The 26,648-nt window shown below is 41.2% G+C and overlaps 1 protein-coding gene across 7 annotated transcripts in view; it reads right to left on the minus strand.

The window, feature by feature from the left end:
• Positions 1-26,648, minus strand: part of UBR3 (ubiquitin protein ligase E3 component n-recognin 3) — a 148,191-nt gene that overhangs the window by 113,725 nt on the left and 7,818 nt on the right. For 5 of the 7 annotated variants that reach the window (XM_075609109.1, XM_075609110.1, XM_075609108.1 and 2 more), the window contains exons 3-7: positions 22,131-22,289; positions 5,120-5,260; positions 2,675-2,724; positions 1,670-1,736; positions 211-341 (exon numbers count right to left, since the gene is read on the minus strand). In XM_075609109.1, coding sequence (XP_075465224.1) covers positions 211-341; positions 1,670-1,736; positions 2,675-2,724; positions 5,120-5,260; positions 22,131-22,289 — 548 coding nt within the window. The remainder of the gene's footprint in view (positions 1-210; positions 342-1,669; positions 1,737-2,674; positions 2,725-5,119; positions 5,261-22,130; positions 22,290-26,648) is intronic. The other 2 variants (XM_075609107.1, XM_075609113.1) reach the window with 1 other exon arrangement.

Genomic DNA, 26,648 nt, shown 5'->3' on the forward strand with positions numbered 1-26,648 from the left:
TTAAAAAGTCGCTGGTGCAAACAAACATCAATGTTTTGAAGCAAACTGCTCCCCCTAGGGACGTATAGATAGGTTACATCTCCAATAAGTTACATAAAATCGAAACATTACAATAAAAGGGTGGGAGGGATTCACACATTGTCACGACTTTTGCTGGTGCTTATTGAATACAATAAAAAACATTTTTTTAAAGAATGAAAAGTAAGTTACCTTATAATCTTGATCTGGTAGCATATTAAGCAAGAATGTGACCATTTTCTGTGGGAATTCATACTTAATTGTCCAAAACAACAATTCTTCTAGAAAACATTTAGGCTTCAAAATATGCATGACGGATATACCTATATAACAATGAGGAACAATCAATAGATTAATCATCTACAATTCTTTACACTAATTAACCTTTAGAGTGCTCTTACGACGTATGCAAGAGGCCCTACTGATGTACCGAGTCAGTCATGGCTAAAATTCTCGTTTTCTAGGCCAGGGTTGCTCAACACCTGCCCCCTGTGCTGAAGCTGGGATATCCTGAAAATCTGACATGTTGGGGGGGGGGGGGGGGCTTGACGACTGGAGTTAAGCACCCCTGTTCTAGACTATTATCGGGCCAAAAGCACAAGTATTTTAAAATAATTTTGTAAGATATATATATAAAAAAATTTTTTTTTTAACATTTCCAAGGTAAACAAAAATAAATTACAATCTGTATTAAATGTGTTTTGATGGTACGGTCTGTTTGATTATCCTCAAAGCCTGAAGTAAAGTGTTAGTTTTGCAAAGTAATGATGGTGCCATGAATAGTCAAATAGGTAAGTAGTGTAACTGATGTTTAAACCCCTTCAGTCTACACCTGTGTCACCCCAAAGGCTGACACAGCCTTTGGCGTAGCCAAAGGGTGTGAGCCTTTTGGTGATGTTAAAGCTTCTCTATTTCAATCTGAAACTTACTGGCCCTTTAATCCCCTGTACCCAATTTTCCAACTTAATCGGTCCGTGAAATGTCTGTTAATGGACAGTATAACCGCTGTTCTGTTAATGTAACCATGTATTGTTATAACTCTGTGCCCAGGACATACTTGAAAACGAGAGGTAACTCTCAATGTATTACTTAAAACATTTTATAACTAAATAAAAATAAATAAAGTGTTTACGAAAAGCGACCCGTGTGTGTGTGTGTGTCACACACACTAAAAAAAAGACAGTAATTTTAGGTGACTGAATACTTATTTTTTGTGAAGTGGTGTACATTTTTGCTTTGCATGCCAAGTGTTTACAATGTAACCCTTCCATCTCCACAGAGGCCTGCAGCCCAGTTCACAGCAGTGTGTTGCATCTCCTCTGGTGCTGAAAGGGTTAAGGCAGGGATTCTCAACTCCAGTCCTCAAGATCCCCTAACAGGTTAGAGTTTCAGGATATCCCTGCTTCAGCACAGGTTGCTCAGTCAAAGACTAAGCCACCTGTGCTGGAGCAGGGATATCCATAAAACCTGACATGTTAGGTGGTCTTGAGGACCTAAGTGGAGAACCCCTGGGTTAAGGCATTGCAGTTGCAATGTACTCCCATCTTCTGTAGTTTCCAAAGCTCTGTATTAGAAGACTTGACATTGTGTGTGTGTTTTCTTTAGACATTCATTCTAAATAGCCAGTAAGGTCAACAAAAGGTGCACATACCTTTGGTGCTACTGCTTAACTTCACTCTTTGTCGCATTCCAACACATTGCCTGCAATCATAGTCTTCCTAGGACAGTAAAACAAGCAACCGCAAAAAGGGAGGTTTATTTATTACCATTTGTTACACTAAAAGGTGCATTGTTTGATTTCTCACATTTACAGCTTCCCCTAAACTTGGCTCCCAGTTGTGTCTGCTAAAGGAACACTCAGGCAGAGTGAGAGTATGGGGAACCCACAGTAAGCGAGTGCTTTGAACCCAAAACGAGATCCAACATTACTATACCAATGTATTAAACTCATACATGCATGATAGCACGTAGAACAGCTACGGTGCCAAGAAAAGTACAAACAATGTGTAGCATTGCCAAGAATGAGAAATTCAGCAGCCCGAGTGGACTATGTGGGTTTATAATGGCATTGCCAACATGGGGTAAAACCAAGTAGCCCAAACAATCCAACACTGAATGTATCAAAGTTCAACAGGTCTGAATCTACAACAGAGAGCAGCAACAGAGCTTTGTTCCCACAGCAAAAGTTAAAATGGCTTTAGAAAAAAAAGTGGTGCTTTATATTAAAAGAAGAAAAAAAAAGGGGGGGGGGGTGTTTGAGATAGATCAAAACTGATGGACTTATTAAATGTACAGCTGAACCCCGTTATAACCAGGATCAACGACTTACCCGGCATCTGCAGCTCTCTCCTTTCCCTGCTTAAAATCGGGTTGTACGAGCGCAGAGGAGAGTCACATGAACCTTCTCTGACCAATGACAGCCCAACAGTGAATACATTTTATATAATACACATGCGGGAATTGAACCCATGATCTTTCATATGCAAGTGCAATTCTCTAACTGCTGCTACACCACAGGGTTGGTGTGATGAATCTGACTCTATAAACAAACGTAACATCTACTGCACAGTGCAGTCCATCATGGTTTTTGACTTTTGCTTTCTCTTTGCATGGCATTGTTGTACCGGGAAGTGGTTTCATCAACACCAAAACTAACCTCATCTGAACAATCTGGCGCTCCCGATGTTCCCGAAGTTCCTGTTGCACCTTCAAACAAAAAAAAGTTTGATATATTTGTATACATTTTAGAATATTGTTACATATTCATGTTGCAGACACACACACACGCACGCAGAAAAGGCCTGCAAGGTTTCAAAAGCTCTGTACATTCACACATTAAGAACTCTTTAGTTGCTCCATTAAGAAGGCAATACATCGCATCCACAATCACCAGGACCAATACAGTTCTTAGAACTACTCTACGCAGTTAAAGATTTCTCCACTGCCTATTTGTACAGAATTTTTTTTTTTTTTATAAGTTTAATCTAGGACCGTGATTTTAGTTTTGATAAAGTGCACTTTGTGGCTCAAAATGTCAAGTCTCATTCCCACGGTGTCAGCTTTTATGTTTTTGATTGCTAGAGGCGGATTTTTGTATTTTGTGTTTATTTATAGTTTCTGTATTTGCATATTTCTAATTCTATACAGTTTCCTCTGTGGAACATTTGCTACCTATGATATTGATTTTTCAAATGACTATCCCTTTATTAATAGTATTGAGAGAATACAATCTGAGTATTGAGGACTACCATGATCACACCTTCTTTCCTGTATTATGCCTGACAGGGACAGGTGTGTAATTTAGCTTTTTTTTTTTTTTTAGCAATACTAAAAATGTTTGACCAACCCACAGTTCAAAAATTACCGTTGTAATTTTCAATTTTAGCACTGCAGAAAGATGCAAGGTGATGTTATTACATGACTGCTTCACGTGGAAAATGACCACTTCTGAGACGGTACAAAAGACTGTTTGGCAAGAATGCCATTTTCAATGTGCAGGGACCAAATTATAATCAGGATACAGTATATTATAATAATAATATTTGTTCTTGTATAGTGCTGCTAGTTTTTATGTAGCGTTTTATAGAAACATTTTGTAGGCACAGGTCACTGCCCCGTAGAACTTACAATCTGTTTCTGGTGCTTGAGGAACAGGGAGATAAAGTGACTTGCCCAAGGTCACAAGGAACAGACACCGGGAATTGAACCAGGCTCTTTACACACTGAGCCAATCCTGTCTCTCTAAAAAGGTGCTGTCCCACGCTATCCATACAGCACCCCCCACCCCCACCCCACCCCCCCAAAACAGAACAGAGAAGTCTCCCTGCATTTGGCTTTTAAAACAATATTTCCATAAAATGGACATCTTTATATGAACAAAAGTATTTGGGGTGCTACTCTACGGCGCCAATTCTAAATGTGAAAATGTATACAAACATAATATCTAGTGACAGTAATAATATAATATAACTAATCAAAATATGCCCTCCCAATTGAGCATATATAATACATGCAAATCCCAAAAAAGAGAGCGCGCTCCTCCATGGAACAGACAAGACAAAAAACATGCAACATAAAAACAAAAAGTAAAATAAATAAATAAATAAATAAATAAATAAATAAAAGGGGGGAGGGAAAATAGCAATAGTGATATTATAAAAATCACAGGGTAAGGGAAGTGCCAGGTGACTTCGGTCTACCTTGGAACAGGCCTGAAGAAGGGGTTTGCAGCCCGAAACATTACGTTGCCCCCCTTGCCCTGCACTTTTTATTTCCCGTGTTTTTTTCGTCCTCTCCTTCCCTCTCTTTCCTTCCCCATTACTGTCTTTGTTCCCTTATATACATGTTGTCCCTCTGTTGCTATTTGACGTTATATGCATCGTAAATATTTAATTAAATTTGACTTTTTGGCTGATCCTTCATTAGTTCATTTTTTCTTGGTGTTTTGGGAACATTTATGTTCTATTAATATACATTTCTACTTACAATATCACTATTGGTATTTTCTCTCTCCCATCTTTTTTATTTCTATATGTTGCATGTTTGTCTTGTCTTGACTGTATTCCACGGAGGAGTGCACTATTATGGGGATTTTGGACATCTTAAAATGGCTTCTACTAGAGAAAAAAAAATGTAATTGCTTCATAACTCAGCCTAAGTGGAGATGGCAATGTTCCTTCATTAAAACTTTGAGTGGTTACTAAAAATCAGAGAACAAAAATTGCACACACCACTATTGAAGTATACTAATTGTCACAGTGTAATGTTTGAAAATACTGGAACTTACAAGAGAGTTGACCACCTACAGAAACTGAAAAATCACCCTAGATATTGATTTAATATATATATATATATATATATATATATATATATATATATATACATATATACATATATATATATATATATATATATATATATATACATATACATATATACACACACACACAATAAATGAAAAATAAAAAAAAGGGAGAAGAAGAGGGGGGGGAAGACAGGACAGGGACATCTAGACACTCACAATGGAGTAAGAATACTAAGCGCCATTCACGGGGGTCTGACCCCAATATTTATTCTACTGTTTTAATCATGTTATACAGACCTTCAACTGCAATTGTACTGGTTCCAGGCGTCTCCTCCTGCATCTCACTGGAAAGTTCATCTTTTGGAAATGCCAGACCAGATCCCTTCAGGGCAATGAGGTACTTTTCGAGATTCTTAGCACATACATTCTCTCCAGGACCTGAGGAACAAGATTTAATAATTAGCAAAAGAAACTTACATTTACCCAATCTAAAAAATAACAATAGCTGACATCCCATGTACTTTTTCCCTAGAAGAAACTTTTGAGTAGGCAGAAAGTATACATTTTTTTTAGCAGCATGACTTACTATATCGATGTGGTTATAAACGTTTAAAAGCAATATAAACTAGCCTGGAGGTTAAACCCATCATGTGATGGAAATTTAACATGCTTTATGTTTATTATAACCAAGCAGAAATGTGTATATTTTGTGCAGAAGATGCTGGTTCTCTCTGGCAAATGAAGATCAACTTTAAGTTTTGGTGTGCTGGAAGGTGTGTGGGAAATCCAGTTTTCGAGTCTCAAAAAGTCAGACTAAAGTATGTGTTGAAGGTCAGAGAGGCTATGGCTGTGTGCATATAGGATTGTGTCATCTGCATACATGTGTATTGAGGCTTCCTTACAAGCTGTGGGAAGATCATTAATGAACACTGAGAATAGTAGGGGGCCCAGAACAGAGCCTTGCGGGACACCACAGGTGATATCCAGGGGGTTGGAGTTAGAGCCTGAGATGGACACATGTTGGGATCTTCCTGATAGGTAGGACTGAAACCAGTTTAAAGCATGCTTCCCTATTCCAGAGCTCTGGAGTTTGTTAAGCAGGATAGCATGATCAACTGTGTCAAAAGCCTTTGCAAAATCTAGGAATACTGCACCAGTGAGTTGTCCCCGTTCCATTCCACACTGGATTTCATTGCAAACTTTTAGCAGGGTAGTTACGGTGGAGTGTTTGGGACGAAAACCAGATTGGAATTGGCTAAGGAAATTTGTCTTGGTATAGTAATCGCTTAATTGGGAGTGGACACATTTTTCCATGACTTTGGATAGAATTGGGAGAAATGACATTGGCCTGTAGTTTGAGACAGTGTTTTTGTCCCCACTTTTGAAGATTGGGACAACTCTGGCAGTTTTCCAGGTCTTAGGGATATGGCCTGCAGACAGGATAGAGTTGACTATGGAAGCAATTGGTTTGGCAATGGCTGGGGCACAAAGTCGTAGGAACCTAGATTGTAGTAAGTCAGGTCCGCATTGGCTGCTTAGTTTTAGTTTAAGGAGCGCTTGTGTAATCTCCTCTTCAGATACTGGGCCAAATTGAAAATTGTGGGCAGTGTTGGGAGGGGGTGGGGCTATGTGGGTACTCCCAGGATGAGATTCAGGTTTGTGGTTTGGGCTGCGTTTCGCTAATAAGTTAGTGGCACACCCCACAAAGTAATCATTGAATGCATTTGCAATGTCAGTGGGGTTTGTCAGAGTAATATCCCCCTTCGTGATATTACTTGGTTGTTGATGGTTAGGAGGCTGGAATATATTGTCGATAATCTTCCAGAAGTTAGCTGGGTTTGATGTATTTTAGTGGAGATTGTCAGAGTAATATTGTGCTTTTGCGTGCCTTGTTTGCCTTATGCACATGTTCCGCAGGCATCTGTAGTGATTGAGATCCTTGGTAGTGCCAGTTACTTTGTAGCTTTTCCACAAGGCATCCCTGAAATGGTAGAGTGCTATAAGGTCAGTTGTAACCCACGGAAGGTGGGCCCCCCGTACCCTTATTTTGCGTAGTGGAGCATGGGTATCGCAGTGTTTTAAGAACTCTGATTGGAAATAGTCGAGCGCAGAATCAGGGTCGGGAATTAAATCGATTCTGTGCCATGGGCAGTTGGTAAGGTCATCCAGAAACAGTTGTGGGTTAAAGTTTTTAAATGTTCTAGTGAGGAGAACTTTAGGGCTTGAATGGGGCGGTTTAATTTTCCTTACACAGTACACTATTGCATGATCACTGAAAATATCAGGAAGGATGCCAGAGGATTGGATTCTGCTGGGGTTTGAGAAGAGAATCCAGTCTAGCAAGGAATGGTTATGCGATTTCAGGTTTGTCTGTGTGGGTTGGGAAATGAGTTGTGATAGGTTAAGTGACTTGAGTTGTATCTGGATTTTGTGGTTTTTAGGGTCAAGCCAATTGAAGTTGAAATCCCCAAGAACTAGCAGCTCACTCTTCTCATTCAGAGAGGAAATAGAGCCAAGAAACTGGGTGATATCAGTCAGAGATTGTAGAGGGGCTTTAGGGGGGCTATTTTTGTTAAGGAATCTCTTACGACCAGCACCGTGCTGGCAATAAAATACTGTAGATGAAGCTTTTTTTTTTTTTGCAAACTGCAGTTTTTCGCCCACAAATTATTTTTTCACTTTCATTTTTATTGGTTTAAAAAGAGAAAAGACATGCCACATACAAGCAAATACATATAACACTTCACCATTCATCCTACCACATTTGGTTGCAGGCAAGCTTTAAGATAACTGATGACTCTATACCTACATCCAGATCTACCATATATTCTCTATATATCCTTTCCCATCCAGTTATACTGCACTCAAGGAGAGCTACAAAAACTAAAATATTTTCTCGAAATATACCTCCTATTGTCATTGTTGTGGGTCTAGCACTTCATGAGCAATATATGAAATCATGTGAATGGTGTATAACAATTTGGAATCGTAAAAATAATAAATAACTACTTCATATAGTGCTTTTCTCCCAATTGGACTCAGCGCTTCACAATTACAGTACGGGAATTTTTACAGACACGGTATCTGCCCCAAAAGCAGTGTCATTGTTTACAGTCAGTGTCTTTATTCGCTGGGCCAATCCTCCTCAATAGCAAGCACAATAAATGAGAACATAAGAAACAAAAACAATTTGCCGGATGCAAGTCTGTAAAACCTATAGTTATAGTCAAATTCAGGCTATTCTGTTTGTTAATAAAAATGATGATTAATAAAACTTTCCATATCTATTTTTAACTGCATATGTCCATTTTTCCATTGTAGCAATATTACATAATTGTGTTCTCCAGCTACTGAGAGTAGGAGCGTTAACAGATTTCCATCCCTTGGCAACTAGAATTAACATCTGAAAGTATATGATTGACACTTTTTTTTTTTAAAGAGTTCTTTGACTTGGTGCTTCATCCCAGGATATTTGGGTAATATTTGTAATTTTCCAACTATGCGTTTCCAAAACCTACTCCTTTTGGGACGCCACCACCACAAGTGGAAAAAAAATATGCACTATAACCGGGAGATTACAACTAGTGTACGGCGCTCCACAGTATATCCTGGAAAGAACGACCAGTGTGCTATACACACGGTAGAACATTTTATATGTGATCAGAATTAGATTACTTTATTCATGTATTGTATTGTATTGTATTGTATGTCTTTATTTATATAGCGCCATTAATGTACATAGCGCTTCACAGCAGTAATACACGTAGTAATCAAATAAATAACAGATAATATAAATAACAGATCATGGGAATAAGTGCTTTAGACATAAAAGTAACATTAAGGAAGAGGCGTCCCTGCCCCGAGGAGCTTACAGTCTAATTGGTAGGTAGGGAGAACGTACAGAGACAGTAGGAGGGAGTTCTGGTAAGTGCGTTTGCAGGGGGCCAAGCTTTATGTATCATGTGTTCAGAATATCCACAGTGCTATTCATATGCTTGTTTAAGCAAGTGTCTTAAGTTGGGTCTTAAAGGTGGATAGAGAGGGTGCTAGTCGGCTACTGAGGGGAAGGGCATTCCAGAGGTGCGGGGCAGTCAGTGAAAAAGGTTTAAGGCGGGAGAGGGCTTTAGATACAAAGGGGGTAGAAAGAAGACATCCTTGAGAAGAACGCAAGAGTCTAGATGGTGCATAACGAGAAATTAGGGCTGAGATGTAAGGAGGGGCAGAAGAGTGTAAAGCTTTAAAAGTGAGGAGAAGAATGGAGTGTGAGATGCGGGATTTGATCGGAAGCCAGGAGAGGTATTTCAGGAGGGGAGATGCTGAGACAGATCTAGGAAAGAGTAGAGTGAGTCTGGCAGCAGCGTTTAGGATAGATTGTAGGGGAGACAGGAAGGCCGGACAGCAGGAGGTTACAGTAATCAAGACGGGAGAGAATGAGGGCCTGAGTCAGAGTTTTAGCAGTCGAGCAACAGAGGAAAGGGCGTATCTTAGTTATATTGCGGAGGAAAAAGCGACAGGTTTTAGAAATGTTTTGAATGTGAGGGGCGAATGTGAGAGAGGCGTTGAGTGTGACCCCTAGTCAGCGTGCTTGGGCTACTGGGTAAACGATCGTAGTTCCAACAGTAATGTGGAAGGCCAGGTTTGGGAGGAAGTATGAGGAGCTCTGTTTTAGCAATGTGGAGTTTAAGGCGGCGGAGGGCCATCCAGGATGATATAGCAGAGAGACATTCAGAAACTTTGGTTTGTACAGCAGGTGTAAGGTCGGGTGTTGAAAAGTATATTTGAATGTCGTCAGCATAGAGATGATAATTAAACCCAAAAGATGTTATTAGGTCACTGTAACAGGGGAGTTATCCCTGTTCAGGTAATGTGCCTCTAATCCAGCAGTGTGGTGGTTAACTGCTGGTAGTCAATTAACAAACACCATCTGCCTGTTAGTTGGCTTAGAAAAGTATGTCTTTTGAGACAGGAAGAGAGACTCCTTTGCTCACACCTGAGCTGAACTTTGGAGACAGAGCAGAGATTCCTTAGTCCACAACTGGGCTGAACCAAGGAAGGGACACTAGTCTTGAGCCCTGCCAGAAAAAATAGCAGAGCTGCTTTCAAGACACAGGGGAAACTTCTAAACCTGAATGCTGACACACCCTGAGGAAAAAGGAGCTGAACCAGGGACAGGGAATATTTTCCCTCCAAACCATAAGGAACAGATAAGACTTTTATTTACAAGACTTTTTATATCTGTTCATTTCATGCTATATGTTTGGGGCTGGGAGACATGCTTATCTAAGGGAGTTGTGAACCGCATAGTATTTCACTAGAAATACTCCCAAGTGAATAGAAGCTTTGTTTACCCCTTGTTTGGATGGTTTCCTGATGTTAAGGAAAAGGCGCAATAAAAGGCTTATTTAATTTCACCCTAATCAGTCTCCCTTGCATACCTCTGTGAGCGTCCGCCTACAGTCACCTAGAGAGCGTGTATACATAGAAAAGAGAAGAAGAGGTCCCAGGACAGAGCCCTGGGGTACCCCCACAGAGAGATCAATAGAGGAGGAGGAGGTGTTAGCAGAAGAGACACTGAAAGTACGATGGGAGAGATAGGATGAGATCCAGGATAGAGCTTTGTTCCGAATACCAAGAGTATGGAGAATGTGAAGGAGAAGAGGGTGGTCCACGGTGTCAAATGCTGCAGAGAAGTCGAGTAATATGAGCAGAGTGTAATGACCTCTGTCTTTGGCAGCATGGAGGTCGTCAGTTATTTTAGTGAGGGCTGTTTCCGTGGAGTGAGCAGTGCGGAAGCCAGATTGTAGAGGGTCTAGGAGAGAATAGGTGTTGAGAAAATGGAGCAAGCGAGAGAATACAAGGCATTCAATGAGTTTAGAAGCAAAAGGCAGGAGGGAGACAGGTCGATAGTTAGACAGGTAGGGTCAAGCTTGCTGTTTTTGAGTAATGGTATGACTGTTGCATGTTTGAAGGAGGATGGAAAGGTTCCAGAGCAGAGGGAGGAGTTAAAAATGTGCGTGAGCGTAAGGATTATAGTAGGAGCAAGAGGTTTTAGGAGATGGGAGGGAATGGGGTCAAGAGGGCAAGTGGTAGAGGGAGAAGAGGCGATCAACAGCGACACATCCTCCTCTGAGACAGTGGAAAAAGAGTCAAGGAAGGCAGGAGGAGAGTTAGGAAGAGGTGTAGGATGGGAGGAAGAAACAGAGGGGATGTTCTGACGTATGGATTCCACCTTTTCCTTAAAATAGTCAGCAAAGTCCTGAGTGGAGATGGAGGAAGGAGAGGCAGCTGAGGGTGGTTTGAGTAGAGTATCAAAGACAGAGAACAGTCAGCGTGGGTTAGACTTGTGCATGTTGATCAGTGAAGATAAGTAGGCTTGTTTAGCTTGCGAGAGGGCAGAGTTGAAACAGGATAGCATAAATTTGTAGTGAAGGAAGTCTGCGAGAGTATCTTCCTCCAGAGGCGTTCAGAGGAACGAGTGGAGGAACGCAGCATACGCGTGTGGGAATTTAACCAGGGTCTAGAGTTAGATGGGCGAGTGCGGCAGAGAGAAAGCGGGGCATGTAGATCAAGAGAGGAGGACAAGGCAGAGTTGTAGTTCCTGACCAGGTTGTCAGGGTCTGTAGCAGAGCTGAGAGAGGAGAGGGAGGAGTGTTAAGTGGACTCAAAGTCAGGTAAGTGAATAGAGCGCAGGTTTCTGCAAAACCTGGGGGGTAGACGGTCCAACTTGATATCCTACCAATCTTCAAACGTCATCTCTCTTCCAAGATCTGTGTGCCATTTTGCGCTTGCATCTGCTCCGCATACTACATTTAACTCCATGTATAGCCTACAGCAGACAGTTGCTTTATGTTGGGATTATAAAATTGTAGAATAATAGAATCTCTAACTAAAGCTGCGCTTATAGTGCCCGGCGACAACGCCAAAACAAATACATTGGATTCATCACATGAGCTTATAGTAAGCGCGACGGAACTGCAAAAAAAAAAAAAAAAAAAAAAAAAAAAACAGGCTTCGTGACTTTGATCTCCCCCCTTACCCACTCGAAGCCCGAGACAGCCCCATACATATCTATAATTTTTTTTATTAACCAAGGCATGGAAGTCTCCGTATTTTAATAAACAGAACCACATCATCTGCACAGAGGTCCACTTTTTGCATCTCACCAAAGACCAATGATTTGGAGATTCTGCCTGATTAGTTCTGCCAGAGGTTCATTGGACAGTGCAAATAGGAGATATGGGGTGGGGTGGGGTTAGGAAAGAGAGCAGGCCATGGACCTTCCTGTCTTGTTCCATGTAAATTGCAGTGTTTGAACCATTTATCAAGATAGAAGCTCTTAGAGAGTCATAATGCACTGGTCCAGCTACAAAAAATCTCCCAATTCAATTTTTCAACACTTTGACCAAGAATTCCCACTCCACTCCATCAAATGCCTTTTCGGCCTCTGATAGCTGGAATGGCCGATCGCCGGTGTTCACGGACAAGGGAATTATGTTAACCACTCTCCAAATATTGTCAGATCTCTGCCTGAGACGAATCCTGTTTGAACTTAGTAAATCAATTGGGTCATCATATCTTTTAATCTTATGGCTAACAATTTAGCTGGTATTTTAATACCTGTATTAAGTAATGTTATTGGCCTATAATTTGCAATCTGAAGCAGCCTTCCCTTCTTTCTGAATTAAAGTTATTGTGGCTTGCCTCATGGTTGTGGCTTGTTTCATGGTTGGAGAGAGGGTCCGATATATTTTGACTCATTAATAAGGAGTTTGTAGTGGTTCGCACACTTCAGCCATAATCTTGTAATATTCTATTGGAAGGAAAGCCATCCAGGCAAGATGTCTTCCCACTCTAAAGTGAATGTACTGAAACCCTAATTTCAGGGATCGGAATTGACTTATATCATCCTTCTGTTCCTCCGACAATTTAAGTAGCACAATGTGTTCTAGAAACTTTGAGATGTCCACAGCCTTATTAATCCCATCCGCGTTAAATAGATTCTTATACAATGCCTCAATTTACTTTTGGGCTACTATTGAAGTACCTTCTTTGGATATCAGGTTGGTCATTTTTCTATTTGATCTCTGTTTCTGTAAATCGCCATGCTAATTAAGAGGAAGCTTTATTGCCCGATTCGTAAAAGTTTCTCTTGGTTGACTTCAGCCAATATTCAATTTTCTCTGTGTCCAACAGTTTAAATTCACTTCTCAGAGGTGATAATCATTTGAAAATAAAGGCAGGGTTGCATACCTTTGCAAAAGCGTGGTATATCAATGGTGGCGCTCTAATATAAAATTTAAACACGTGTTAATCTAATGTTAATATAAACCATAAATTGAATAAATGGAGGTGATACAAACAAATCCTTTGAATGCTGCTGTGACCCAGTGCAGGACTGCTCTCTCAATCCCAGGTGAGTATGGCGACTTGGTGATCAAAGGGAAGCGCAAACATGTGGAGATAAAAAAATAAAACTGATGGTGCAGTATTGTATTATTTATCCAGATCGCACTAGTTGGCTTTTCTGTGTTTAACCATTTAAGGAACACATTCCTACATCAAGGCTCAAGCCAGCTCATCCCCATTGCAGAGATATACCCAAAGATAGCTTTATGTACACAGCACCATCCTCACACTTGTGAGTATATTACTATTAGACCTAAAGAAGAGTACTCATTTGTCACAATACTGCACCATCAGTTTTATTTTTTATCTCCACATGTTTGCGCTTCCCTTTGATCACCACGTCGCCATACTCACCTAGGGTTGCATACCTGTCTGAGACATACAAATGTACTCACAATGATATTTGTATCTGCTGTATACTGTACAGTGGAGGGTTTGTTACACTTTTTTTACCCACTATAACTTTTTAGAATGTCTTGTTATACCCACGTACCTGCCTCACGTTGCATAGCCAACAACCAACCTTGCACTGATGAGCAAAATAGCTGTCTGTGTAGGTTTTACAGGCTATGCACTTATTTAACCCATGCAATACTGAAAAGCTGTGTAATACAGCATGCATATGCTTATTGGGGTACATGTTCAAATGGATAAAGAGTGAATCACTGTGTGCTCATATGCATGTCATTACCCAGAATCCCTGGCTGCAGTGGAAGCATTCTTTGCCAAGCAAAAATGGGGAAAGTCAGGGTTGCAGGCCTGTCAGAGACATGTGCACCCACAAGTGGTACTTTTATTTGCTGCACAAGGATTACAAATAAACAAATAAAGGTTTCTTCTCGTCTTGTGCTATTGCGCTTTGTGTTTACATTAAGAAGTGTTAACATTTCACATGATACATAAAGCTTGGCCCCCTGCAGACGCACTTACCAGAACTCCCTCCTCCTGTCTCTGTACGTTCTCCCTACCTACCAATTAGATTGTAAGCTCCTCGTGGCAGGGACTCCTCTTCCTTAATGTCTAAAGCACTTATTCCCATGATCTGTTATTTATATTATCTGTTATTTATTCGATTACCACATGTATTACTACTGTGAAGCGCTATGTACATTAATGGCGCTATATAAATAAAGACATACAATACAACATTTCGAGGTTGGGGAATTTTTGCGAACAGTACACACATCTTTACAGCAGAATATACTTGGCATCAAAAAAAATTTTAATTCAAAACTGACTTACAGTACTTTATTGCCAACGTGGTGCTGGCCCCAATCAGTGAAAGTGTTTATCATTCAGCTCTCAAATCTGAGGATCAAGTGCTATAGCAGTTAAACACAGTAATGCTGTAATGCAGACACCTACAGGAATGTTGTTATTGGTCTCTTGATATGTGATTTTGGGTCTGGCAATGCTGTGATGTATTTATAAAAACAATTCTGCTTTCACCTTGTCAATATTCAGTGTTTCGTGTTAATTCACAGTTTGCACTTCATTTTCTAACTTGTTCCGTTCTATTTTTGGCTACCTTGCCAGCTTTGCATACAAATATTTACAGACTTCGAAAGTTATATTTTAATTAGTATTCCCAGCTGCTATGTTTGGAAGCTTTGTAGGTCTTATGCTCTTTACCTATTAAACCAGCTGTAATTACCTGACCCATTGCTGCTGACGTGCGAGAGCCGAGAAGAGCTCCACTGCCTGCTTCCCATTGGGTGAACCTCTAGCTTGTTACAACAGATCTAATACTGTTGAAATGAATATACTGTAGAAATGGAATACCTATTAATGAAATGGCCAGGGGGGGGGGGGGGTTCTCTGGAGAGGAGGCTGTTGGTGTGCAGTATCCATTTTGTCTGTATTGTAATGTCTCTGTCTTGTGTGTCATGCGGTGTTCCTGAAATCATTCCGGTGAGAAAGAATGTGTATGTTGCGAGTGTATGAGTTTGGCTACCAGAAGACTCAAAGCCAAGCGGCCTATGGCTCAATGCCCAGAAATATAGTGAGAAACACATATTCTGTAGTTATACAGACTTAGAGATAAAAATGTATCCTAACATACCTTGTTCATTGTATTAAGATGTTTTAACACAGTTTTTACTTATTTAGTGACCTTTATAACGATTGATTTAGATTAGGGAGGAGACATTACATTCTGCCTAGCAACAAAGAAAATCAAATGTGTATAAAAAGTCTGCTTGGACCCTCCTCTTGCAGAGTCGCTTGTTGACCCTCATGTATGATCCTTCAGTATACTATGCAATAAACTACTCATTATCTACGAACCCGTGTTTGTGAGTTTGCAAACAACGACAAGATCAATACCAATTTGATGAATGAGCAGTGAGTTATAGGGAAAGGAGAAAATTTAAACAACTTACCGTAATTTTCTTTTCCTGGAACCATGGCAGTGGGCACATAGTTACCCTCCCTATGTAGGTCTAATGCCTATGTGCCCACTGCCATGGTTCCAGGAAAAGAAAATTACGGTAAGTTGTTTAAATTTTCTCCTTTCCTGATCACCCTGGCAGTGGGCACCATTGGGACATACCCAAGCAGTGCAAATTTTAGGGCGGGATACATCAGAATAGACAACACCAGTTTAATGTCTTATCAGTTGAACCTTTATTAATACACTTTACACTTTCTTTCACTACAGTTTCCAAGACTCTACGCCCAAAGCTTGCGTAGCTGATGATTGTACGTCTAGTCTGTAGCATTTCAAAATGTATTTAATGAGGACCAGACAGCTGCTTTGCATATTTGCCCTGGTGTAGCCTGGGCCTTGAATGCCCATGAAGTAGCCCTGGCCCTTGTAGAATGGGCTTTCACCTTCAAAGGTTTATCTTGTCCTTTGTTTTCATAAGCTTTTTTGATACAAGACACAATCCACTGTGCAATTGTAGTCTTTGATGCTGCTTGTCCTTCTTTGGTCCCTCTGGAATGACAAATAATTTGTCAGACTTTCTGATATCTCTCATCCTTTCTAGGTACACCTTAAGACATCTTACCACGTCCAATTTGTGTAACCTTTCCTCTTTCTTATTTTTTTGGTTCTGGACAAAATGACGGGATCACAATCTCCTGATTCATGTGGAACTGTGATACTACCTTTGGCAGGAATTGATGTATCGGTCTAAGCCTGCCTTGTCTTGATGTATGATTAGGAATGGCTCCTTAGCAGATAGCGCCTGTAGTTCTCCCACTCTCCTTGCCGAGGTGATTGCTATCAGAAACGCCATTTTCCCTGACAACCCTTTTAGGCCTATGTCCTGTATTGGTTCAAACGGAGCTGCTGTTAATACATCCAAGACTAAAGACAAGTCCCATGTAGGTACTCTGTTCTTAATTTGAGGTTTTAACCTTTTAACTGCTTGAAAGAACCTGATTATCAATCTTTCCATTGCCAGATTTCTTTCCAACAAAGCTGATAGTGCCGACACTTGTACTTTATTGAGCTGAGACTGAGACCTTTCTCAAATCCTTTATGCAGGAATTCCACTATAGATACAATTCTTGGTGAAAGGAAATTTTCTCTCTCTTTTTCACACCAATCACAAAAGCAAAGCCAGATTCTATGGTATACTCTTGATGTGGAACTTTTCCTTGCTTGTAACAGGGTTTGAATTGTTTTCTCTGAACAATCCTTCCGTCTCAATGTCTCCCGCTCAATTGCCATGCCTTCAAAGCCCATTGTTTGGTATTCGGATGACATATTGGCCCCTGTTGCATCAGGCCTTTGTGATCTGGTATGTGCATGGTGTATCCCCTGCCATATTTACCAGGTGTGTAAACCAAAGCCTTCTTGGCCAGTATGGTGCTATGAATCTCACCTCTGCTCTGTCTTCCCTGATTTTCCTGATTGTTTTTGGAATCAGAGGAATTGGAGGGAACAGGTATCCCAATTTGAAGTCCCATTTGAGACTGAGAGCATCTGTAGCTTGTGCGCTTGGGTGAAATTGTCTGGAACAATAGTTCCTTACTTTGCGATTCTGGTGTGTCGCCATCAGATCGATGTCTGGTTGACCCCATCGCTCTACCAGTTCTTGAAATACTCCTGGATTTAACGCCCATTCTCCTGGGTGACTGATATTGCGACTTAGAAAGTCTGCTGTGACATTTTCTAGTCCTGGGATATGTATGGCTGTGATATCCGACAAGTGGCACTCTGCCCAACCGAGTATTTCTGCTGTGAGCTTCATCAGCTTTCTGCTCCTGGTTCCTCCTTGTTTGGCTATATATTTGACCACAGACCTTCTGTCTGATTCTAGCCATTTTGTCCTGGAAAACTTCTAGGGCCTTTTGTACTGCTTTTAATTCCCGCAGATTCGATGGTAAGTGGTTTACCTGATTTCCCCAGGTTCCTTGCACCACTTCTTCTCCCATCTGAGCCCCCCAACCTGTCTTGCTCGCATCTGTTGTAATTTCAACCAGTGCACAGGCTGTAGCGTTTTCCCTTTGACCAGGTTTCGGGTATCTTCCCACCATTTTAACTCTTGTCTTGTTTGTGGGTGTAACAAGATTCTTTGTCTTGTGTCTTTGTGATTCCCGTTCCATTGTTGCAGAAAATTGTTTTGCAGAGGTCTCATATGCAACGCTGCCCACTTTGTGACGCTTAATGTTGAAGCGAATTTCCCCAGGAGTCTCATGCATTCTTCTGCAGAAGTCCTGGTAGCTTTTCTGAGCCTCCTTGTTCGTATGGCTATGTCTTGCCTCTTTGCCTCTGGCAATCTCACTCCCAGAAATCTTAAGAGCTGAGTGGGTACCCAATGCTCTTGTCTCTTTATATTAACCAACCGTGATGTTCTAGGAAGGTTATTACCATTTTCTGGTCTTGTTGGAGTTTCCCCCCATCCTCTGATTTTACCAGGATGTCGTCCAGGTAAGGGTATATCTCTACCCCCCTTTTCCTCATCTCTGCCACTAGCGGGGCTAGAACCTTTGTAAACGACCTTGGGGAAGTTGCCAGACCAAATGGTAGTGCTGTGTATTGATAATACTCTTGATTTACTGCAAACCTTAGGAATCTTTGATGCCCTTTTGCTATTGGTACATGTAAATAAGCGTCTTTTAAGTCTATCGCCACCATCCAGTCTCCTGTTGTACCTCTTGTATAATCAGATTTACAGACACCATCTTGAACTTTCTTATCTTCAAGAATGAATTTACCTTTCTTAGGTCTAGGATTGCTCTGTAATCCCCTGTAGGCATCTTTACCAAAATTATTCTGGAAAAATTCCGCTTCCTCTTACCTTTTCTATTACTTCTGCCTGTAGTAATTTCCTTAAAGCCGTATTCCTATAACAGCTGGATTCTCACAAGCTGAACACCTCTTTATCTTGATTTTATTCATCTGTTGGAGACTGAATCTCCTGGCTCTGTCCTGATGCCTTTGTTATTATTGCATCTAGTTTGCTGCCGAAAAGGAATTCACCTTCAAATGGTAATGTACATAAGGTGTTCTTTGATGCTGTCAGCCATCCACTGTCTGAGCCATAAAGCTCTTCTTGCTGATACCGCTAGTGCCATAGACTTGGCTGCTATTTTTACTGCATCCAATGAGGCTTCTGCTATGTAATCAGTTGCCCATTTCACCACTGACAACGCCTTAAGAATAGTACTTCTTTTACACCTTTGTCTATTGCCTCTTCAATGTTGGCCATCCACACTCGCATAGCTCTAGCAGTTGATGTAATTGCTATGACTGGTTTGTAGGCTGTTCCTGCCGTAACATATGCTTTTAATGCATAATCCATCCCTCTAAGGGGATTGTGGTCTTTTTTTTACTATTCTAGAAATAGCAACATCCACCTTTGGGCTAACCTCCCCATTTCTCACCTCTTCTTGTGGGAATGGATACATCTTCCCAAACTTTTTAGGCGTAATACTCCGGCGTCTGGTTGCGCCAACTCCACCTGAATGAGGTGCTTAATTACTTGATGGATAGCAAAGACTCTACCTTTAAAGCAGCAGCAGTAATAGCAGTAGTAGTACTAGTAGTAGCAATAGTAGCAATAGTAGCAGTAGTAGCAGTAGTAGCAGTAGTAGCAGCAGTAGCAGCCGTAGCAGCCGTAGCAGCCGTAGCAGCCGTAGCAGCCGTAGCAGCCGTAGCAGCCGTAGCAGCCGTAGTAGCACGCCTAGCCTGTCAAAGCAGGCCAGTACAGAAACTCTTGAAGCAGCCAGGTTTTTTTTTTTTTTTTTTTCAAGAGGCGCCTGTTTTTAACCTCCTCCTGTTTGGATTCGATCCCACAACTTCTTCCAAGTATCAGCTCAAACACTGCACACCCCAACTCTGTGAGCCACAAGATCACCATTGTGTTAACTCCTAAATGTCTTTCAGTTCCAAAACCTGTATATGGCTTTGATGAGTGGATCCACCCTTTCTACATCAATTTCAGATTCCTTCCTGAATATCTTGATCTGATGAATCCATTTCATTCTCTGACACATGAAAACAATCACTTTCAGACCCATATGATGAAAAACCTTTCCCCTTATCCAGACTGGTCTGGGATATAGATCTTTCCTGCGCAGGGTTAACAGCTTGCTGCACTGCCGCATCAACTCTCTGTTTAACAGCCTCCTTCATCAATAAAGAAAATGCTCATTTGTTCATTGGTATCACCTGCAGGTGTCTTAAGACAATCTTCACATAATTACTTCCCTATTAGGGCTGGTTTCTACAAGCTGAACACCATTTAGTTTCTTAGCAACCTTCATTTATGTTGCAGGGATTCCCCCGTCCCTTTTGAAGATCCTGCTTCTGGGAGGGTAACCACTGAACTAATTTATAAAAACAAAATAAATGCTAAACATACACCCTAATGTATATATATATACCATCTCTTTTTTCCCATTGTAGAACTAAACTAAGGACTCACCTAGTCTTGGGAACTGATGTTTTGGGTGTTTCCAAATTTTTGCGTCCATATCCAGCACTTGGCTTCTCCCTGCTGAGCGTTCCATGCTGCAGCTTCACTCACACATACATCGTGTGGCCGTCGCATCCGTGATGTCATCAAAGTGCTCGTGCTCCTGCACCCGCACGGCTCGCGTGTCCCTGCACGCACTTGCCGGCCTGCACGCGCGCGCTCCCAAGCGGCTACGTGCCCTGTACCCTTCTCCGCAGTATCCTGCGGTCCTCTGAACCTCCTAGGTTCCCCGCGGATTCCTGGGGTAGTACCGCCGCGTTGCCACGCTGTTGCGGTCTCCGAGCTCCTCCGCTCGCAGCTGTTGCTGCTCCCCCTTCCGCTGTGGCGGGCTGCCGGGTACTTTACCGCAGCGTACTGGCGCTTATGCGGTGAGTCTGGGCCTCCATGGGTCCCTGCTGCAGCTATTGTGCGCCTCGTGTCTTGGGCATTGCACTAAGTTCCTCCTGCTGCAGCCGTTTCCCCCCACCCAACAGGGGTACCCCCGACTCTAAGGGGTCTCCGACTTGCCCCCCGCAGGGCGCACCGCGGAGCTTCAGGGGAGAGAGGTTTAGACCCTGGTTCTCTGCACAAAGTGCAGTAGGTGAGCCCTGTTTAAAAAATAACAAATCCTACACCTAGCTGTGAGGACAGGAAAAAGACTGGTGTGCAGGTAGAGGGAGGGGCCTTATATGGCCTACCTGCAAAAGTCTACTTCCTGTCCTACCTAGAGTGAGAAGGGATTAACCCAATGGTGCCCACTGCCAGGGTGATCAGGAAATTATCATTATTTCTATATTGGTTGAAAATATACAATGCAGAAAACAAGAGTTTGATTGGTAAAATTATCTTTGCATACAATTAATTGCATGTCTTACGGTATCTTCATAGAAAGCACTCACTTGGCTGTAACCTCCCATATCACATATTGACAGAGGAACTAAAAGGTGTACCTATTTTCATGTCCACAGTGTTGGAGGGTCTGACAATTATCTATAACCAATAATATTTTTGTGGGAAAGGGGATTATAAAAATAAATAGAAAAATTCCACATACCTGTGGGGATTCAAAAAAATCTTTTTTTGGTTAGGAAATTCTGGAGAACCCCAACCCTCTCTTATAGTGCATCTGAGATCAGATGCATTGTAAGGATCCCCCAGCCCTCTCTAATAATGCATCCGAGATCAGGTGCATTGTAAATTCTTCTGTATTTGGTATAATTTTCCAATGAACTGAAAATTGCAAGGAACCCTTTAGGGGTGCCCTGGGAACCCCCATTGAAAAATACAGGCGTAGATTAATGCTTTTTCTACGCCATTCTTTTTTTCATTTGAAAATTAATTATTTATTATTGTATTTTAGATATACATTCATTTTTATTTGCTTATCGCTCCGGCACTTTTTCCCCCCCCCCAAACAAAAAACACCGGTATCTATAACCTGTATAAATACCAAAAGGATTTCTGAAAGTTCACATTAGAACATATTTAAAAAGTTTGCATACGTGTATGAACAAGTAGTACGAAGGGAATATATAAAAAGTTATTAAAATGTACATCAGATGACCACCAAACAAAATTCCTTTATAAGTGAATGTATGATTTTCTATTTCCACGTATCTATAAAGGTCTGTGCATATGTACTTATCTTGCCATTTATACAGTGAAGCATCTAAAACAGTTAAAAACTAGTTTTTTTTTCTTTGTTTGTTTAATAGGGGTGCTATGTCCTTGTGAAATTAATAAATGTGGTTTAAGTATAGTTTATTAAAAAGTTAGAATTACAATCAAATTAACTCAAACGTACAAATTCTCACATTACACAAAAAAATATACATTTTCTCTCTTAAATTTGACAGGAACATGTGGAAGGATCATACAGTACAGGCCGAAGTTATTATTTCTGTAAGGTATACATGTATTTCCCCTTAGTACGGTGTGCTTAAGCCTTGTTGCTAAACACCTGTGAAGTGCATTTTTACATAAAGTCTTACCAGAGCAGAGGTCTTCATAAAATAGCTGGTTGGTCAGGACATTGGTAAGAACGGATCTCATTGCTCCCCCCATCTTGGTTAAATCTTCCAGGAAGGAGATCTGGGGATCCAACACTTGCAGGGTTTTCTGAAGGTCTTTTTCAGGCGGTACATCTGCTGCTGAGAATGAACAAAACATTAAGATTACAACTTGAAGAAAAAAAAAAAAGACAGTTCATAAGACATTAGCGGTTCACCAGATTAAAATTGTAGAATTATATTTTAAAGAATTGTGGTTTACCTTTTTTTGTTACCATAAGGGAGATGCCCTTATGACACTGATCTAGCATCACGAGGAATGACACGGCTAATGATGTTCAGTGTATGACATGCTTTTTTAATCATAATCAAGAGGATATCACAGGAGTGGCCAACTACAGTCCTCCAGGGCCACCAACAGGTCAGGTTTTAAGGATATCCCTGCGTCAATATTTGGGGTCAGAAAGGAATTTATTTTTCCCCTTAGGAGATAACAGATAAAATTACATATTTTACTGGGGGGGGGGGGGGGTTGTTTGCTTTCCTCTATCAATAGACTGTAATTACAACTATAGGATAAAGTATCTGTCTAAATTTAGCATAGGTTGAACTTGGACATATGCCTTCTTTCAACCGCATCTACAATGTAGCTATGTATCTATTTTGAAGTTTAAAACTGTCCAACAACAATGAAACAATGGTAAGAAAACAAGGCTATTGTTTGTGTGCATGTATATTTCTTGCTTGAAGAATTTGATATTTCACTTTATAAATGACAGCTCTGAGCACCAAGAGGAAACGATAGGTACCCTAAACCTAACAGAAGGAATATATTTACATGTTTGCCTAATTATTTACAACCCCCAGGAAGAGCATATAGTCTTAAGGCTGAGTCCAGGGTCAAAGTTTAGGCGCTGATCCGTGCTTAGGCGCGCTGACACTTGTCAGTGAGCCCTTGCAGCCGCAATGAGAGCGCCTTTAGCAGGGGCTCACGCACGCAGGTCTTATACAATTTTTAGTTTTTCGCGCTCACTGTAGCACAGGGCCGGACAGGTGAGCGGTTCACCCAATGAGGGCGAACCAGCTCCGTGACGTCACTGGCCCCGCTCCCCGACGGCGCGCGAACTAAGGCAAGGAAAAGCACCCGCTTTCCCTCAGCGTGCCTCCGCACGGCTGCAGTCTCTATGGACTCAGCCTAAGAAAGATTCCAGCACAGGTGGACAAAAATTCAGCTTGGTCAGGAGTATTGTTGCTACAAAGCCCCAAGGAGAAGAGGCTTCAAAGACACCAAAGACATGAGCAGGAGGGTATGAGGAGAACCTGTTGCAGCTTCCCGGTACTACTGGTAATATGCCTGTAATTTTATCATAACTATATATTATACATAGTTTGATTTTTACAGCGATATCGTATTTTTGTATTGACGTGTGTGAGCGTTTCTTGGTCACGCCTCCCCAACAGAACCGTAAATACACAAGGCTGTATTTCTTACAGATCGAATTGGTTTTATAAAGGCAAACATTTTGTACAAGTGTTCTTAGGAGACAAAAGCACACAGTACTTGGACTTTCCTAAATAATTCCTCCACGACCTGAGAAGAAATACAAACTACACACAATCAAGTAACCTAGCAACAGACACACATACAATGGGAATTTTGCTTCTTTCAGATCACAGAATTGTGAAGTCGCGGGGTTTGCCCAGCAGGCAGTGAAATAATAATGAACTCCGCTGTGGATCTTGTTTAATGTTCACATCTTTTTTAATCTTCAACACATGTTCTCTGTAATACCTAGAAATTATACTCGGACCAAAGGATACTGCAGCATTCAAGGTGCCATTATTATATAGGGTGCTATAATACACAGAGCTAAAACCCACGATAGTCCAACATCCAAGGTACGTATATATTTAGAGGATAAGCACACAAATACTCACCACTCTATACAGGTATATATGATAGCAAAAAAGTGTCGTTTATACCTTAGATAAGTGCAGATAAAAAGCAATGTTTTGAGTTACGACAACTAGCTTGAGAAAGGGTCATGTGACCTGAAACGTCTCTTATCTCCTCATCTGGTGTATAAACTACACGTGTTTGACATCATATATACCTGTATGGAGGGGCGAGTAACCAGTATTGAGAGTGCTGATCCTCTATATGTATACTTACCTTATGTAGGACCAAGTTGTACAAAGGATAGCTCTAGGTTTCACAGGTTGGAACATACAATTGATGCTTTATTCAAATAAAATAACAATTTTAAATTTTTTTTTAAAAAAACACACACTGACAGGTATTTCAAATTGTTAACTGAACCAAGCTATTTCCAGCTCCTGGGTACCTCCAGTTCCTGAGATACGTAGTGGTGAAGTTACCAGTCTTACATTCCAGCTTTTTTCAAAGGACATTGAAATGGCCATCTAGTAGAAAGCTGCAACCCATCATGTTGCACCTTTCTATTTGTCAGAAATTTGGTGGCCATTTTGTTTGCCCCGGATGAAATTTAAATCTGGTAACTATCTCTGGAACCGTGGGGGCCCAGGAGTGGACAATAGAGTGATCCAGGCCGCTCCCAAACAAGGGTGGGGGATTTGCGTTAAAAAAAATAAAAATAAAAATCCCGCAGTAGTGGGATTTGCTGCTTTAATGAGGTTAACTAATGAATCAGAGCTGTTTATATGTCCTGGGGCCTCTTTTTTGCTCCATGACAACAGAATCCTAAAAACATTTTCCTGGCAGATTTGTACTTGTGCGTCAATTAAAACAGTTTGAATAATAAGTCATTGGATGAGAGTTAAGATCCATCAGGGCAAGTCCTAAGCCCAATCAATGCCAAAAACCTGTTTTTTTTTTTACCAAGAACTCCCACATGCAACATGGTAACAGGCACACATTGTGACAGAAAGCCACACGGAACAGCAGAGACTTCTGTCACATAGGAATAAGTCACTAATATATACAAAAGAACACCATATGATGCACTCAGAGAAGGACCATCTCATCACATAGGGTTACTTTGTATATACTAGTTACTAGTTTGAATACTCCCCTCTACTTTCAGCTAAATATAGTCAAATCCAGTTTAGCAAGTACTTTTTTCCTATAGCATTTCAGACAGGAAAATAAGACAAATGGAGCAAAACATGTTTAAAAAAAAATAAATAAAAAAAATAGGTTTGAAGCAGGGGGTCTCCAGAGCTGAACCGCGTTAATGTCAGCTCTGGGGTCCCCCTGCTTCCTGCGTTACTTCCCTCCATAGTGGGTGCTGGTAGCAGTCCCGGAGGTTTAAAAGGCCTTGGTCACACAGGCCAATAGAAGGAAACCGCAAGAGATTACATCACTGCTTCCTATTGGCCCATGGGACATTTAAGCGGACACTGTTCCCCACACACAAACCAGCTGGAGCTGCTGCAGGCAAGTATTTCGGGGATGTAGGGTGTCCTCTGAGCCGATATTACATACAACTCAGCTCCAGAGACCTTGTTTCAAACCTACCTTAAATTAAAATGGAAATGACAGCAGGATTGTGGCTTTAAAAATCCCTCATAAAAGGTAAGTTGCAACCAAAAATTGAGTTTTCAGGAGCACAGAGGGAAACAATTCTACTTTCTCAATTCCAGGAATTTACAGTTATGGGGGATGGGGGGGGGGGGGGGGGGGAGAAAGCTCGCTACCTCCCTAAGTCAGAGGTGCTCAACTCCAGTACCTGACCTTTTGTGGGGGCTTTTCCGGATATCCCTGCTTCAGCACAGATGACTCAAGCAGAGATTCGGTCTTCCATTGTGCCACTGATTGAGCCACCTGTGCTGAAGCTGGGATATCCTGAAAACCTGACCTGTTGGGCAGGGCTTGAGGACGGGAGTTTGCACCCCTATCTTAAATCATTCCACTTGCTGACCAGCACTATATATGATGCACAGATTGCCCAACGTGAGAGCATATTGCCATGAAACGCACATGGATTTAGTAATGTTGTATTCAATATTTCATTGGCCTGTGATTCAAGAGAAAAACAGATTGGTAAATTGTAGGCAAATAGTGAACGACTTGTGGTTCTCACTTACCTTGTGAATCTCTTTTTTTTTTTACTGTCTAGATCTGGAGCTTAAAAACAGCTCCTTTTTACAGAGGTTAGAGACACTAGTTTTACAGCCTGAAACAGATTCCTCCCATACTATCCTGCACATATCCACTACTCGGCTCTATTCTTATCTTCTAAGAGCAAGGATTAGCAAATGGCTACATTGAAATGTTACATTCATGGGAAAACTACAAAATTATTCACCCTGCCTACAAACATACAAAAGATAAACCCGTTTACAAAACACTAAATGGGAAGGAAAAGAAGAAAAAGAAGAAAAAGAACTATACAATCTTGTGGTGGCTGCACCTGTGTGCCGACTCATTGAAAATCAAATCTTAAAGGAGGACATTGGTTTTTTTTTTTTACATAAGGCATGGAATAAAGACCGACGAAATTTCTCTTCCGTGACTTC

This window comes from Ascaphus truei, chromosome 7 (genome assembly GCF_040206685.1).
Source record: "Ascaphus truei isolate aAscTru1 chromosome 7, aAscTru1.hap1, whole genome shotgun sequence".
Lineage (NCBI taxonomy): Eukaryota > Metazoa > Chordata > Amphibia > Anura > Ascaphidae > Ascaphus > Ascaphus truei.